A 17500-nucleotide genomic window follows, 5' to 3' on the forward strand; every position below is an offset into this window, starting at 1 on the left:
ACCAAATTGTTACCCTTATGATCTATTCTAGACTCTAATAAGTGATCTGGAGACTATGATAATAACACGCTCCCTCCACTGCACACCAGCTGTCCGTAATGTATCATGTCCAGTGGCTGTTAATATAAACTGACGCTCTATTAACCTGTCATCACTAATCAGTAATCATTCACGCACAAGCTCATCCTCGTCACCACAACATCACCATCACCGTCACCATCACCACAGCTTACACAACACTCCACCATGATTCTGTCCCATACCTCACCCCCGCCACAAATAATCATTTCTAATTAATCTTCCGTCCCTCACCACCACCACCACCACCACCACCACCACCCACAACAACAACAACAACAACATCACACCTCACTCTCAACTTCTCCCATTTTCAGGGATTCCTTTCTTCTCTTCCCTCGCTCCACCATCCTTCATCCTCTCTCCCTTACGTTCCATCCTTCCTTTTGCCGACATAATGCTTGCAACAGACGCCCCTCCTCTTCCTCCCCCTCCTCCTCCCGTCCCGTAGTATTAGCAGGGCCTTGTCTCCCCTTATAAGCAGGGAGCTGTGGGAGGAACTGGAGGGATGCTTAGTGGAACATGTCGAAATAGCGTTGCCTAGCCGCCGCCGAGTATAGGAGTGTATTGAGGGTGCATTATCTCGGTACAGTGGCGGTGAACGGGGAGATGGATCGGTGAGTATGTTCAGGCGCAGATAGAGAAATGTGTTGTTGGTCTGACGAATTGATTAATGAATAGGTATCTGGTTGAACAGGTAGAGTTATAGATAGATGGCTGGATGGGTAAATGGTTAAATAGATCGACTGGCTGATAAATAGATATATAGATAGACAGATGGATGGATAGATAGATTGATAGATAAATGAATAAATGAAATAATGAAATAAAATGAATATTTGAAATAATGAATATTCACTGATCAACGCAATCATCGTGCAAAACACAGACAATATCACATGCACAAACACAACAAATATTCAGTCGGCGCCATTAATGTTCAGTGAGAAAAACACACATGATATCAGCAACACATCAATCATTATAAACATTCCATTTCTTCTTTCTTCTGACTTATTTTATCTTCACTTCTCTCTTTTTCCTTATTTTGTTTTCTTTCGTCTTTTCTTCGTTTTTTTTTTTTTTTTTTTTGACAGTGCAATATATATTGTGGTATGTATGGGGGTCACCACAAACGATAATTCTTCAAATTAGATTGATGTAAGTAGTGGCGTTCCTCAGTGTTCAATCTTAGGACCGATCCTCTTCATAATATATATCGATGACATAGACGAAGGAATCAGAAGTAAACTGTCAAAATTGACAGATACTAAAATTGCTAACAAGACTGACACCAAACCAACGTCAAATTTTGCAAAATGATGTATACACTCTCATTGAATGGTGTGAAACGTGGCTTATAACTTTGATTTTGATAAATGCCACGTATTAAATATAGGAAATAGCAATCTGCTGGAAAATTATAAAAAGTAATCCCCCCATCAATAGTTTGGATCCTGAGAAAGATCTGGGAGTTTTAGTGACAGCAGATCTTGAACCAAGCAAACACTGTACCGAAGTCATTAAAATTAATAGTTTTCATTAAGAAGATCTTTCACCCTCAAATCTGAAAAAAAAAAAAAATTGGCCTTGTACAACTCACTTGTACCTCCTCATCTTGAATATAATGTACAGTTTTTGTCATCCTACTACAGAAGGAATATTGAGAAATTAGAAAAAAAGACAATACGAAGTAGAGTAACGAAAATTACTTGAAAGCTTCGCAATTAACCCTACAAGGAACGTCTTAAAGAACGAGATCTATTCTCCCTATCCAAACGCAGGCTAAGAGGGGATCTGATATTGCTTTACTAAACTTTTAAGGGTTTCACAAATATGAGACCCGAATTCTTCCTAAGACTCAACATGTCTAATGTTACAAGAAACAATAGCAAATAATAGGTAAGCGATTTCAAACAAATGAAGCCAAACATTTTACTTCAATCGTGTCATAAATATGTGGAATTGTGTTCCATCAAGCGTCGTTAACTCAGGTACTGTACACTCATTGAAAACCTGTCTTGACAAGTATGTAGACACTAATTCCCGGTTGTCATTGTTCATGTCTGAATAACGAACACGTTCACTCCGTACTGTCCGTGCTGGCATGTAGATTGTATGTGGTAGAAGTAGTCCTCCTCTCTTTCTTAGTTTCCTCTCACATTCCATGTTGTTTTTTATTTCTATACAACATGGTACCATTTCCTTTCTCAGGTGAGCCTTGCCTGGAGGGATAGGGGGTGGGGGATGGAAGGACCCTTCTTCTGTGCTATCCTTTGCCTACCACTAATAGAGTAGAATACCCAAACACCACCTAAACAGTCACCCAAACAGACTTGTAAGAACCTCTTGGTCTGTTGCTGTTTGGACTTTTTTTTTCTGCAAAACAAATAGATTCTGTACATAAGTAAGAGAGAAAAAAAAAAAACAGTAGAAAATATAGATGTAAATGCCAATGACACCGTGCATTGCTTAAAAAAATAAAGAAAAAAAACAAGGTCTCCATCGTTACAAATACTGAACTATCAAAACTTACAACTTACAAGATACGACACGGAAATAAAAGGACACAAACCCGCTACACTACAATGATGGTGCTGGTGACGGTGATGACGGTAATAATAATAATTATAATGGTAATAATAATAGTAATAATGATTATAATATATAATAATATATAATAATAATAATAATAATAATAATAATAATAATAATAACAACAACAACAACAACAACAGTACCACTTCACTACGTATCGCCTCACGCGGGGAGCAGGGGTGGGAGGGGCACAGGTCTTTCTTCTTTTTCATGCAGTATTCTTTTTTTTTATACCTATGAAGCATAAACACACTTGCAGCCTCCGCTGATTCCCCTACCCTCTCTCCCTTAATCCCTCCCGACGCCGCCCTTCCTCCCAGTCGGAAGCTTTCATCCTGCTGATAGGTAGTAAAGCCTGTGTGAAGAAGTGAGTGCTTCACCAGCTTTTTCAATGACATAATTTGATTGATGTCTATGTTGAGAGTGGACGTGAATTACGAATAAAGCAATCCGTGGTTCTCTGGGCTGAGTCATTCTCGTGCTGCAGGATGGACAGGTGTAATGTTGTGTTGTTGTTATTGTTGTTGGTGATGGTGGTGCTGGTGCAGCACAGGGGAGGGTTCCAGGAGGCTACTCCAGACACAAGGAATGCCCGCCTCTGTAAAGTTCTCTGATCTCACCTACTGCTATTTGCACTCCACGACATGCTCCCACAAGTCAACAATTATCTAATTATCACTGTGGGCATGAACGCTCACTTTAGAATCAGCAGCAGTTTTTCTTATTGAACTTTTGGTGCTGCATGAACACTGGAGGGGAAATCATGTGTTCAAATATATCTTGTTTACCGTTGGGGTTTCATGGCGTAGTGACAGTTTTGGGAACCCAGTGTGTGTGGGATGCCAGCGGTCATATCCCATAGAAAACACAATAAATAAATAACGTAATGAAATTAATTCACATCATAATTCTTTAATACATACTGGCGTGAACATTAGATGGGGAAATAGACCAACTTTACAAAAAAGATGGGGAAGATGGGGAAATAGACCAACTTTAAAAAAAAGAAAAAGGGCCCTCGTGGCCCAGTGGGTAGAGTGATGCACTTGGAGTTTGGCGTGAGGGAAGTGAGGGGCGCGTAGGTTCGAACCCCCCTCTCGGAACTCACAAAAACCTTCAAAGAGCATCCCTCCATCACCATGTGTGCCTCAAACACACAGGTACGGTGATGGAGCTGCCCACGGGGAGGAGGGGAGGTGAGTGCGCAGCACCTCCCTACCCCTCCCCAGGGGAGGAAGGCACCGCCTTACCGCCCCCGGGAGAGCAAGGGAGGTGAGTGCACAGCGCTTCCCTTCTCTCCCCTACCTAACCCTGGCAAGTCTACGGACTACCAGGCAAAAAAATAATAAAAACAAAAAAAAGAAAAATAAATAAATAAATAAAAATAAAGGTAAGTGCATAGCAGTTCCCTTCTCTCCACCTAACAGGAAAAAATAAATAAAAAAAACATAAAGGTGAGTGCATAGCACTTCCCTTCTCTCCCAACCTACCAGGCAAAAGATAGAAAAAAAAAATAAATAAAAATTAAGGTGAGTGCATAGCAGTTCCCTTCTCTCCCAACCTTCCACGCAAAAAAAAAATTAGATAAATAAGTAAATAAATAAAATAAAATAAAATAAATAAATAAAGCAAATAAGTAAATAAATGAATAAAGTAAAAATAAAAACCTCCCTACCACCTCGGACCTCGGGAGAGCAAGAGAGGTGAGTGCACAGCACTTCCCCTTCTCTACCACACCAAAAAGAATAAAATATATATAGGTATAAAAAAAAAAACAATAAAATAAATAGAAAATAAAATTAAATAAATAAATTAAATTAAATTAACAAAAAATAAATAAAGTAAAAACCAAAAAAATCCTACTCCCCCCCGTCAATAAAAGTGACTGAGTCTGGCAATCAACAATAAATAATAAAAATAAATCAATACCAACCTGACTGATCCTGACAACTCCAAAGACCACCACCCCACCTGTGAAGCACGGGAGGTGAGTGTGCAGCACCTCCCTACCCTTCCCAGTCTCCCAGTTTGACTTTGACCAACAATCTGACTCATTCTGGCAACTCCAACTGTACAGACCACCACCAGTACTCCAGTACTCCCCACCCTGGCAACTGATCCTGGCAAGGTGAGTGCGTAGCACTTCCCGTGACTCATCCTGGCAACTCTAAAGACCCACCATACTGACTGACCCTGGGAAGCACGGGAGGTGAGTGTGCAGCACCTCCCTACCCTTCCCAGTCTCCCATCAATCTGACTCATCCTACCAACTCCAAAGAGCAACTCCAACTGTACAGACCACCACCACCACCACCCCTCTGATCTTGGCAAGGTGAGTGCGTAGCACTTCCCTTGTCTGACCCTGACTGACTGACCCTGGCAGCTCAAAAAAACAAACAACCTGCCTGATTTACAGATATGTAATCACCAAACTGACTGGCCCTGGGGAGCATGTGAGGTGAGTGTGCAGCACCTCCCTACACTTCCCAGTCTCCCAGTTTGACCTTACTCATCCTGGCAACTTCTAAGAGCAACTCTCTGACACTGTGACTCTGATCCCTACATCCCTACATCTTACCCTGTCCAGGGTAGGTGAGTGCGTAGCACTTCCCTACCACCAGCCTGACTGACCCTGGCAACTCTAAAAACAACCATCCTGACTGACTTACAAATCTTACTCTAATCTGGCAACAGACCACCAAATTGACTGACCGTGGGGAGCATGGGAGGTGAGTGTGCAGCACCTCCCTACCCTTCCCAGTCTCCCAGTCTCCCAGTTTGACTTCCACCACCAATGTGACTCATCCTACCAGCTCCAAATCTACCACTCTGATCTTGGCAAGGTGAGTGCGTAGCACTTCCCTGGGCTTGACTGACTGACCCTGGCAACTCCAAAAATAACCAACCTGACAGATGTTACAAATGTAACCTGGGGAGCATGGGAGGTGAGTGTGCAGCACCTCCCTACCCTTCCCAGTCTTCCACTAACCTGACTTGAATTATGACTGGGGAGCAGGGGAGGTGAGTGTGCAGCACCTCCCTTCCCTTCCCAGTCTTCCACCAACCTGACTTGAATTATGACTGGGGAGCAGGGGAGGTGAGTGTGCAGCACCTCCTACTTTCTCCACTCTGTCTACCCTACCACCTACCAACTCAGACCATCAAACTGACTGTCTTAGAACAAGAAGAGGAAGCAACGCCATCAGAGGAAGAAGAAGCAGCAGCAGCAGCAACAGCAGCAGCAGCATTACCGCCATCAGAGGAAGAAATCAAGAAAAAGAAGCAGAGAAAAAGAACTGCCACCACTGCTCTCAGAGGAAGAAGCAGCAGCGTCACCGCCATCAGAGGAAGAAACATATATATGTAAACTACGACTGGTCAAATCTCCGTTGGCGCCAGGCAAAGTTCGACCTGTGATGGGCTGTGTTTAGAGAGAGAAATAAAACAGAGTTCCTTGAAAGGAAACTACGCTAACTCAGGGGACTGACTGTGAAAGTGCCAGGCAAGGCTGCTGCTTCAGACATCCACACTTCAACTTCAACAATGCATGCGAGAATGCTGCTGTATTATTCCTCCTATTCCTTCTTCTTTTTCTTCTCCTGCAGAAGACTGTCTTACTACTACGTAATATTTTTTTTCTCATAATTTATTCAATGTTATTATTTTTTTTCAGTATTTCCACCTTTTCTAAATCCATCCACCCTTTAAATTAAATAAATTTAATAAATTTATGTATACTTGAGCCTTGGACAACTGATTACAAAAGAATTACATGAATATTTGACTTTTTTTTCTGTAGTCTTAAAACGCCACATCTCAAACACATGAGGCGCGGGTTGCGTTTGAGTGTACTGTAATATACCAACATAATACATGAATTTGTAATACTTTAATCACAATTTATATCTTTTCATACTAAGCAGTATGGCAACTTACTTCTTCTTCCTCATGACACTGGTCATGTCATGTACACTTCCATGTAGCCAACAATTCTGGGTAACCTTTGAAAAATATCATGCATCCTGGTGTGCACCATGCAACCAGGCTGACTTAACCTACGCCTCTGTAACCTAAGCTGGACACTTGAACAACTATAAATGCATTTTCTCTATCTTAGCTCCTGCAGGGCCGAGGTGGACAGGTGTTTGTCCAGGATGCCTCGTGTTACTTCTCACCGCGTGTTTTATCTGTTGGAGATTATTACACTAAATCTGCTGCTGCTGCTGCTGGTGCTGCTGTTGCCGTCGCTGATCTTGCTGCTCTTGTTGGTATTGCTGCTTTTTCCTTCCTTCCACAACAACAACAACAACAAAATTAGCAACTACTACAGTTACTACTTCTACTACTACTACTACTACTACTACTACTACTACTACTACTACTACTACTACTACTACTACTACAACTCCTGCTGCTGCTGCTGCTGCTGCTGCTGCTGTTGCTGTTGCTGCTGCTGTTGTTGCTTCTGCTGCTGCTGCTGCTGCTGCTGCTGCTGCTGCTGCTACTACTGGTGCTTAACTTTACAAAAATCATCACTGTCGTTTTTGCCGTCGTGCGTGCGGTGCCTCTAATCTAATCGTCGTCGTCCTCGTTCTCATCGTCGTCGTCGTAACAGTAGCATCGCCTGTCAGAGTAAAAAGACAGGCTAAAAGAATACCAGAGGTCACAGAGAACTGGAACGGGAAAAGCACCACATTAATTGTTACCTGTGGAGAACAAAACAAAATATACTGGATACATGACAGAACAACAGCATTTCTTTAATTAACGTGTGTGTGTGTGTGTGTGTGTGTGTGTGTGTGTGTGTGTGTGTGTGTGTGTGTATGTATGTACTGCGAGGGAGAGTTACATAAAGTTAAAGGACAGCAAAGCAGAAGGCTCTCTCCTCACCCTCCACTCCCTCCGTCATAAGCCGTACAGCAAACAAATCTGAAGTAAATACCTTACTGGGTTAGAGAAGGAAAACCCGAAGGAAAATTTATAGGAAAGAATGAAAATAGATGAAATGAGATGCCCTCATTTCCTGAAGGCAAGGAGTTTTAATCTGTAACAAGACGGCGTTTCAAGTTTTCTACGGTATTGCAAAAAAAAAAAAAAAAAAAAAAAAAAAAAAAACTTGCCAGAAATTAAACACATGTATGGCGCTCCCTTTGACTGCGGTTCAAGCTGGTGGCGGCGACCTGCTGGTGGTGGTGGTGGCGGTGGTGGTGGTGGTGGTGGTGGCGGTGGTGGTGGTGCTGGCGGGGGCGATGGTTGTGGCTGGGAAGTTAACCAATTTAATTTCGTTTTAATTTCTATATATAATTAGTTTTCTCTCTCTCTCTCTCTCTCTCTCTCTCTCTCTCTCTCTCTCTCTCTCTCTCTCTCTCTCTCTCTCTCTCTCTCTCTCTCTCTCTCTCTCTCTCTCTCTCTCTCTCTCTCTCTCTCTCTCTCCCTCCCTCCCTCCCTCCCTCCCTCCCTCCCTCCCTCCCTCCCTCCCTCCCTCCCTCTCTCTCTCTCTCTCTCTCTCTCTCTCTCTCTCTCTCTCTCTCTCTCTCTCTCTCTCTCTCTCTCTCTCTCTCTCTCTCTCTCTCTCTCTCTCTCTCTCTCTCTCTCTCTATATATATATCTATCTCTGTACCTGCCGTGGACAGTAAGCAATTAGTTGTTCTAGTGGCTGTGTTCCTGAAGTAGAAATACTGAAAAGCACACTCCATCTTTTAATAGCCCATCAGCGTGGCTTCCTGATGGGAGGTACGGTAGAGCACACTTTCATTTGTAAGCCAAGGGAAAGTAAGCGTCTTTCCTCCTCAGAGCCTCACTAGCGCCAGGATTAGCTGTGTGCCGGGGAGTGCTGGTGAGCCGTGAGTAATGTTCACTCTTAGATACACGTGCAATGTAATGTATCTCCCTATCATTATTTTTGTTTATTATTTACTATTATTTATTATGTTTATTATATTGATACTTGTTTTTGTCTTCCTTCCTTCCTGCCTGCATGCCTCCTGCCCTCCTAAGGGCCCTATTTTTCATATTATCCTTCCTTCTCTCTCTCTCTCTCTCTCTCTCTCTCTCTCTCTCTCTCTCTCTCTCTCTCTCTCTCTCTCTCTCTCTCTCTCTCTCTCTCTCTCTCTCTCGGGAGTTCCTTGATGAATTGCCATGTTTTCATGACTCTCTACCGCTATTTATTGGTCTTTCATCTTTTTATATCCTGCATGAGTCTGCTCCCGGGAATTAGGTATGGTAGTTGTACGGTGATAAATAATATTTCAGTGCGACCTTTGCAATATCTTCCTATATTTATGAAAACTTTCGTTACTGTGAAGTGTGGCTCGAATATTAATATTGTTTTTTTTATGTAAATATTTTTCGTTATATTTGTCCAGCACATTTTTGTTATGCGCGAAGAAAGTAAGTGATCATTTAAATCCCGAACTTTAATTTCATTTGCATAAAGAAGTTTAAATTAGAGAGTGAAATAAAGAAGGACTCCTTAACGTGTGGGAAGTGCCTGCCAACCTACTATGGAGGGTGTGCTGCGCAAATCATGATTGTATAGGAGCGTGATGTAACCTGTTCACACTGATACCACTTACAGACAAGCCTTCAAGTACCTTGGTATTACGTAGTTGTGATTTAAATAATGTGTTGACTTGTTTAGGTAATCATCAGAGAGAGAGAGAGAGACCGGACAGGTAGGCAGGAAGACAGACGGTCAAACAAACAGGCAGGGAGGCAAGCAAGCAAGCAAGGAGGCAGACAGACTAACAGGCTGGGAAAGATGTAGATGGACATGCAAAAAAGAAAGAAAGAAAGCAGGCAGACAGACAGGATGACAGGGAAATAGTCAGCCTAACTTGAAGAGGATAGGCAGGCAAAGAAGCAGGCAGACAGGCAGGCAGGCAAAAATAGAAGGCAAGCAAGCAGACAGAGAAACAGACAAATAGACAGAGGGACAGATGGATGTGCGGGCAGACACAGACATGGACAAAGTAGTTTTAAATAGCGGCAGAAACTGGTATATTTCATTCTAAAGAATATATTTGTACAATTTTTTTTGTAAAGCACTTTAATAAATATTTTACCGTGCCCTGCACCGAGTACTTAACCAAAAGTCCAACTGAATTAGTCAGTGGGATATTAATACAGCATAATGTTTGCATAATATAAACGTATGCCTCTTCCGTTACTCGTACATTCTTTCGTGATAACAATTACAGTAAGTGAAGAAAATGCATACACAGTGACCTAACTATATTTTTTCTCTCATTGCCTCGTATTTACGGTATGCCATTTTTCAGGCACAATACGTAGTTGTCATTGATTTCCTAAAACTACTAAATATACCAGAAGACAGACCTACTGACCCATACTCGTAAATATTGTTCCACTCGTAATGTTACACCAGACACACACACACACACACACACACACACACACACACACACACACACACACACACACACACACACACACACACACACACACACACACACACACACACACACACACACACACACATTAATACAAATAGATGTGCTGCAACAAAGCAACATAGATTGGGATGCTCTTTCTTACAAAACATTATAGTGAAGATGTGAGGCAGAGATAAACAGACAGACGCAGACAGACAGATTGATTTAAAACACTTAGTAACATGTACTTGTTCTAAGCAATTCTAAGTGACCATTTCTTTCCCGTTCATTCCCATTCATTGAAGCATTTCAGTGTTGAGACGCAAAGGTAGTGTAAGTGTTGAGGCAGCGGTGGTAGTGGCCCCTTCACCTCGCAGCGAGGCAGGAAGGGGAGGCGAGGGACACCAGCAGTGACTGGCCTGAAGGCGCCTTGCGTCCCGCCTCCTCTGTGCGACACTCTCCCTAGATTGCCTTCATCCGTCAATCGCAACATGACTTGTGCTCCTCCTCTTCAGTCTCACTTAACTACCACCTTCATATTCTAGACACACTTTACTTTCCCTCCTGGCTTCAGCTCAAGGTTTTCCAAGGTCAGTTGAATTGCTTGTGTTCTCGGACTGATGCTAACGGCGCTAATCCGCGCATGGCTTAGCAGTGGACTGTCGGCTTTTCTCTCATCCTGGTACACGCGGCGATGGTACCAAGGGAATCATTGTCTTGGCGGAGTGTTAGGGAGGGTGAGGCGAGGCATGGCAGGGTATCTCTTGACTGGAAACCTTAAGTAAGGTAATCTAAGCGAAGTCGAACTGGAAGGTTTGCAATAAAATTAGTGTTGCTGCTCAAGCTGAAGGAGGATTGTTAGGATGTTACTTCTTAGAAAATAGCCTTACTTAGTGAAATATAGTAAAGATGGGTAAAAGAGAGAAGGTGAATTCTACTTGGGAGTGAGATATGGTTTGGGAGAGAGAGAGAGAGAGAGAGAGAGAGAGAGAGAGAGAGAGAGAGAGAGAGAGAGAGAGAGAGAGAGAGAGAGAGAGAGAGAGAGAGAGAGAGAGAGAGAGAGATTCCTTACAGTGAAAGCTTTAAGTTCAGTGAAATAGCATCATTATTCTTCATTGACACTCTTAAGCTGCAGACGCTAGAAAGAAATCAGTCACAACCCAGAAGACATGATATAGAAAAGTAGATTCAACTGTTTCCATATTTTCTCTTGAATATAAAGAACAGATAATAGATTGACAATAACGAAACGATTTACTCGTAAGAGGCTTTGCTTGGGATGAGAGGAGGTTAGGGAGTCCTGTTCTGGAGTGAAGCCGTAAACACTGGTGATGTAGAACTGAAATAAGAATTTGTCTCATCGTTGTCTCGTCAACAGCATTCAGTAACGTTCCTTTATAAACTTAATGAAATCCCACTCTTGTTTTAATACTAAGTAGGATAAACAGAAGCATAAAGTAGAACCGTGCATCTAAATATTTCAAATAAAAGTGTAGTCTCATACATATTAGTCTAAGTGGACCCAAGTTGAAAGTAACTGATCTGTATGACTGTATAAAGAACTTTTCAGCCAATGAATGTACAGTATCTCCGAAAACTATCTTTAAAGTGTGGCGCGAACTGTGGCATAATGAACAATACGAAACCCGCTGCCTGATCAAGTGTCGGTAAGGTTGGTATGCATGGCTTGACGTGATGCTAAGATGGCTCTCTATTTGTTAGGTCATATGTAATATACGGCAACCATCCTTAGTGTGCAGGGCTACCAATTGTCACTGGCGTCATCACCAAACGTGTCAAATATTATCGTCCATTGTGTCAGAATGTAGAGCTCTTTAAAATAAAGATAATTTGGTAGCTACTGTACAATATCCACTTGGAGAGAGAAAGGGACAGATACCGTCAAAACATCCATCCCACCACACTCTCAGCTCCGGTTAATGCTCTGCCACCTCGAGCAGCAGCCACGCAGATTTACAGATTGCTGGAAAAAAAAAAAAAAAAGGTAATTGTGGTAGCTATACCTTTGTTGTTCCTTCTATAGTGCACAGCCGCGTGTAGTGACTGTAGTCTCCTGAGTGCCCTAAAGAGGATCCTAGCTATAAATAATTTGGTAAATCTGACGGACACAGTCAAAAAGCTTTTCTCGGATACTGTGTGTTTGTGTGTGTATGTGTGTGTGTGTGTGTGTGTGTGTGTGTGTGTGTGTGTGTGTGTGTGTGTGTGTGTGTGTGTGTGTGTCTGTGTGTGTGTGTGTGTGTGTGTGTGTGTGTGTGTGTGTGTGTGTGTGTGTGTGTGTGTGTATCTGTCTGTCGGTGAGTCATTCCACGTGCTGGTGGCACCTTCATTAACAACCAAAGGCTCATTGACATAAAATATTATTGCAGAGAAGCAGATCAACATAAAAATGCTCGCACAGTCTGATGGGGCCGAGTCTTACGACCACAGAACACCTCGAACCTGCTATTCTTTATATTGATAGTTCTGGAGAGAGAGAGAGAGAGAGAGAGAGAGAGAGAGAGAGAGAGAGAGAGAGAGAGAGAGAGAGAGAGAGAGAGAGACGAAGCTGATATGATGGATCAATTAATACGATTATGAGCATCGGATCCCATGAAGGGCGACTAGAGGGCCAGGAGAGGGTAAGGTACTCACACAAGCCCTTATGTAGGGGAAGTACTGGAGGCTTGGAATAAACTCTATGAAACCAGATGTACTGGAGTTTTCATTACAACTGTTTGTTGTTATTATTATTATTATTATTATTATTATTATTATTATTATTATTATTATTATTATTATTATTGTTATTATTATTGTTATTATTTTAGCAGCCCTTAACAGTCAAGGCATTTGATAGTCATTCCTATGCAGAGATAAATGATGGGAGAGAGAGAGAGAGAGAGAGAGAGAGAGAGAGAGAGAGAGAGAGAGAGAGAGAGAGAGAGAGAGAGAGAGAGAGAAAGTGTAAATGAAAGTATATTTGCATAAAAAGTTTATAAGCGGCTTTAAATACTCCGAGGGCTCGCGAGTCTCAAGTGTGAGTAGCGAATAAAAAGACCCCTCACCTGGGTGTTCATTAGCATGCCTTCATCAGACGTGTGATTACTCGTGTGTTCAGACTTGTTTATTAGCTGGTCATCTCCAGCCTAACATCTGGAGCTTCATTACATTATGTTCCAGGGAAAATATGAGTAAATCGTGTGAGTCTTGCCGTGGTAGGAAAGACGACCTCCTGCGGGACCTTATCAAAAGAGCGTCTGACACTGGTTTGGTAAGTGACGGACAAAAAAAAAAAAAAAAAATAGGATGCGTTTGGTAATGCGTATATAGGAATAATATTGCCAGCGAAACACTACCTTGGCTTTGCAGTGAGGCTTTTGTATTCAGATGACCGCATGAACTGAAATATGTAGACACAATATACGCAGGTCCTGTGAAAGGTATCACACTAAATGTATTGCTTCATCCAGACGAGTTAGCAGCACAAGCATGAGGTAGGGTCGATCTCACAGGTGTTTGCTTTTGTTGAGATCCTTACCAAGAAGCGGTGACATCCAGAACCAACAGCAACTACGATATCTGTGTGGTCTGTGGAGCCTTTGTTGTTGTTGTTGTTTTGTTGTGTATGAGGTTACAGAGAACATCCTGTGTCCTCGCAGTAACCACACGAAAAGGCAGGTATCTTACTAGGAGTGGTCAGAGAGTTGTTGTTGTTGTTGTTGTTGTTGTTGTTATCAGAACCACAAACGGAGGAAGGTGGATGTGTTGTATTACTGAATAACAATAAAGAAAGAAGAATAGATGAGTCAGGCCACCTTGGCAGAGATACTCAAAAGGGACTTTCATGTTTTGTGCCGTGAATACTTTTTATGGCTAGACTGAAGTGGTACTTATTATTTTCTAAGTATATCCTTGCTGTTGTTTTTAGGTTTGTACCGCTGAATGTTGAGAAGCTTTGCATTTAATATTTTTGCTTCTTTTTATTTTCTTATTTGATCTTGTTATATATGTAATTGTGCTTGTTCGTTTTATTTTGTTGCAACTGTTGTGCATATTTAACATTCTCAGCGTTTCAAGTGTGTTCTGTTTTCAGTGTTGTTTTTCATGTATCCATGTGTTCTTGCTTGGAGGAATTTGACACATTTTATTTATGACATTTCTTCAGTATTTATTCTCTCCTTTTTTGTTCATGTGTATGTTGTAACTCATGCAGTAAAGGATTTGTGGTGGTTCTGTTCATGATGCTTCATTTTTAGCTCTTTTTAGAATAGTCAAGCTGCATCACTTTCTTATGTGGATGTTTTGATATTTTCAGGAAAGGATGGCAGGTGGTGCCGCGGTGAACACTGCCAACACGTGCAGGAGGAAAGTGAGTACCTGCTTCATTACATCATGTGCACTCTGTTTGGAACTCGCTGTTAAACTTTTTTTTTTTCCATGTCAACCGAAACCTGTCACTGTTGCCTGCCTTTCTCCTGTCAGCTTCCCACGAATCTATGAAGGAAAGAAAGGATGTGCTTCCATGGTATCGTGTCAGTAGTATTATCCATTGAAGGATTAGTTTAAACCTTTTTCCAAAGCGTTGTTTTTTGTCTCCCATTTTTCTGCCTTCCCAGGGTATATATATGAAAGAAGAAAGAATGTAAATTTAGTCTATAATGTTCATTGCAACATCTTACAGGGAAAAAGTCCTTTGAGGATTAACCGAATCTTTTTCAAAACTATATTTTTTGTATTTCAGTCTTCGTGTGCTTATTTTAGTGTATGCATAGAGAAAAAAAGGATACGAAATCATATATTTTCTTTTTGTTATAAATATTTACTTGGAGATTCAGTTGAAACCTAACAATTAGCTATCATTTTTGCGTTCATATTTTTTTTCGTATATATCTTTTGTATGTACGAATATGTGAGTGAAGAAAGGAAAGATGCAATTACAAAAAAACATTCCACAATAACAGGAATATTCACTTGAGGACTTTTTAGGTAACAAATATCAGATTTTCTAATTTATCCGTTTATTTATCCTTTACTGTGTTTTACCGTTATGTAGATTAATATTTTGCATGTTATGATAAAGTCTCCTTGGAAACTATTACTGTAACACATTTAATTTAGTGTGAATTTGATTTCCACGTAAAAAATAAAAAATAAAAAAATAAATAAATAAAATGAAAATAAAATAATATAAAATATTTCCTTTTATGGAGAAAACATATTTACATTTTCTTTGTTCAATGGGGAGTTTTCAGAACTAGTGGTTGTCACCAGGTGGCAGCACAGACACAAACTCTTCTCTCACATACAAGCAATATCAGATATACCTACAGTGTTATTCTATTTACATGAAGATGCAATGGGCTTATATAATATATTTTTCTACGTAATCCCTTCTAAGTGGTAACACAAGTAAAATGAAACTCTTTTCATGAACAAATGTATATAAGTTGATTTTCTAGTGAATCGCCATTTAGATTTATTTGGTCATCTTAAGATTTCCAAATGAATACACTCTTGATTGGAAACGTCTTAATCTAGACGACAGTAAACATAAAGGCAACATGTCTGTGACAGTCAAAAGTCCAAATTACATAGATCTCCTTCCTAGTTTATGGAAACGGAAATTTTAATAAAAAAAATGGCAACTCGAGTGTCCTGGCGATAGTAATGCTGTATCTCTAACCAAAACAAACACCTGACTCGGCCGCGCTGGTTGAACTTAAGAAACACGTTGTCGGACATGAAGTTGAATGTTGCTGCGGTGCCCATCTCCACTACGCCCTAAGCAATGGATTACGGCAGCTGGACACTACAGCAGCAGCAGGATCGCCTGAGAGATGTTTGTTTTGGTTCTCGATTACTTTGCCTTGTCGCTCGCTTCGTGAGAAGGATGCTAAAATCCCCAGAAAAAAAAAAAAAAAAACTAGAGCCATATATCACGATGTTACTGAGTAGGTTGTGTCATACTATATAGTACAGTGTGATTTTTTTTTACTTTTTTCATTGTCCAAATCAATAGTTTTTATACTTGTAATATGATTTATTTAGAAAATGTTAGCAGTTTACTCGATAATCACAAAAAAAAAAAAAATGATAATAATTTGACCACATTCTCTCAATATTATCCATACCGGATATTGAAAAGTCGATACGTCATTTCAATAGTATCATGATGATCAATGTTCTATGCATCTTTACGCACCTGGGATTTACTACAACAATATTTTAGCTCTCTTTCCTACAGTTAGATGAGCAGCAACGACATCTAGCGATTTAGCTCCGAAAATTTCCCATTAGTATTGATATTATTTTTAACTCTGATTTCCCGGGAAGGCGTTACCACCTTGATATTTGTGACCTAATCTAAGATAACTTTTTAGCGTCATAACCTTTGTTGCAGCTTTATTCAAGTAAAATCAAAGAGAGGAAAGCTTGTATTGTTCTGTGAAGTGTTGTTATTTGTCTGTGTGTGTGTTGATTGTCACCTTGAAAAGTCAAGGTGACGTGGGCCTTGATGACTAGAGCCGGCCCACACTATTTGTCTCCCTTTTTTTAGAGGCTCGTCGTTGTAGATTTCTGAAAATATTAGTTTCATCACTTTTTTTATTTTCCTTGTCATCGAATGAAAGAAAATTTATGATTTTTTTTTTATCATATCGTAACGTATTGAATATCTTTGGAGGGATTATTCCCCTAGCAGAGCAAGGTGGTTCTATTTTTGTTACCGCACATCTGTACACCCCACCGCTCCCGCCTGGCCCTGGAGGGTACAACGATGATTTGGCCAGGAGCACCTTTTGGTGTCCATCGCATATAAAAATTTCGATTTCAGTTTCGGAAACACTTCTTGGTTGTTAACTTTTGAAGGCGTATCTTTCTTATTTTATGTAATTTCTTCGTCAGACTCACCTTTTTTGCTGTATTTTGCATATTTCGACTTATCGACATTTGGGCGAAGGTTTCTGCCTGGCAACTCTTGCAACTATCGCCTCATCACTACAGATCGAGCTGGAGGGCGCAAAATACGCGAATTATTTGCCATAACTCACTTCATATACGGGATAGCCAGTCTTGGTTGACACCATCAGACTCACTCTTTTTTTTCTTTTTGTTTTGAGGGTTTAACACAGTCCTCTGATTTTGTGTTTGTCTTGTCGGATGCAGCAGCAGCGGGACCTTTTTCCTTTCTCGCGGCCAGACGACGAGGACTGGCTTTTTGCTGCTCCTCCTGACACACTCACAATTTACCGGTGAGTGACGGGGACGGAGCTGTTTTTGTAGCGCAGTGTACGTCCTTCCATTTTTAGGTTTACATTTAAGTGACGCCTGTCATGCTTGCCTATGTTATTCCATGTGCATGTAAGGTAAGGCTGCTTGACAAAGTGTCTGACTCACTGCAGACACTTGCTTTATGCTGTACTGTAATAAAC

At 41.0% G+C, this 17500-nt stretch overlaps 1 protein-coding gene across 10 annotated transcripts in view; it reads left to right on the forward strand.

Annotated features, from left to right (window-relative positions):
• The window catches only part of LOC135101293 (circumsporozoite protein-like), a 277378-nt gene that overhangs the window by 55871 nt on the left and 204007 nt on the right, over window positions 1–17500 (forward strand). The window contains exon 1 of one of the 10 annotated variants that reach the window (XM_064005028.1): window positions 14366–14439. The exons of 8 other annotated variants lie outside the window; for them this stretch is intronic. In XM_064005028.1, coding sequence (XP_063861098.1) covers window positions 14392–14439 — 48 coding nt within the window. In that variant the 5' untranslated portion in view covers window positions 14366–14391. Of the gene's footprint in view, window positions 1–14365; window positions 14440–17500 lie in introns of those variants that run through there. One more of the 10 variants, XM_064005023.1, reaches the window with a different exon arrangement.

This window comes from Scylla paramamosain, chromosome 6 (genome assembly GCF_035594125.1).
Source record: "Scylla paramamosain isolate STU-SP2022 chromosome 6, ASM3559412v1, whole genome shotgun sequence".
NCBI lineage: Eukaryota > Metazoa > Arthropoda > Malacostraca > Decapoda > Portunidae > Scylla > Scylla paramamosain.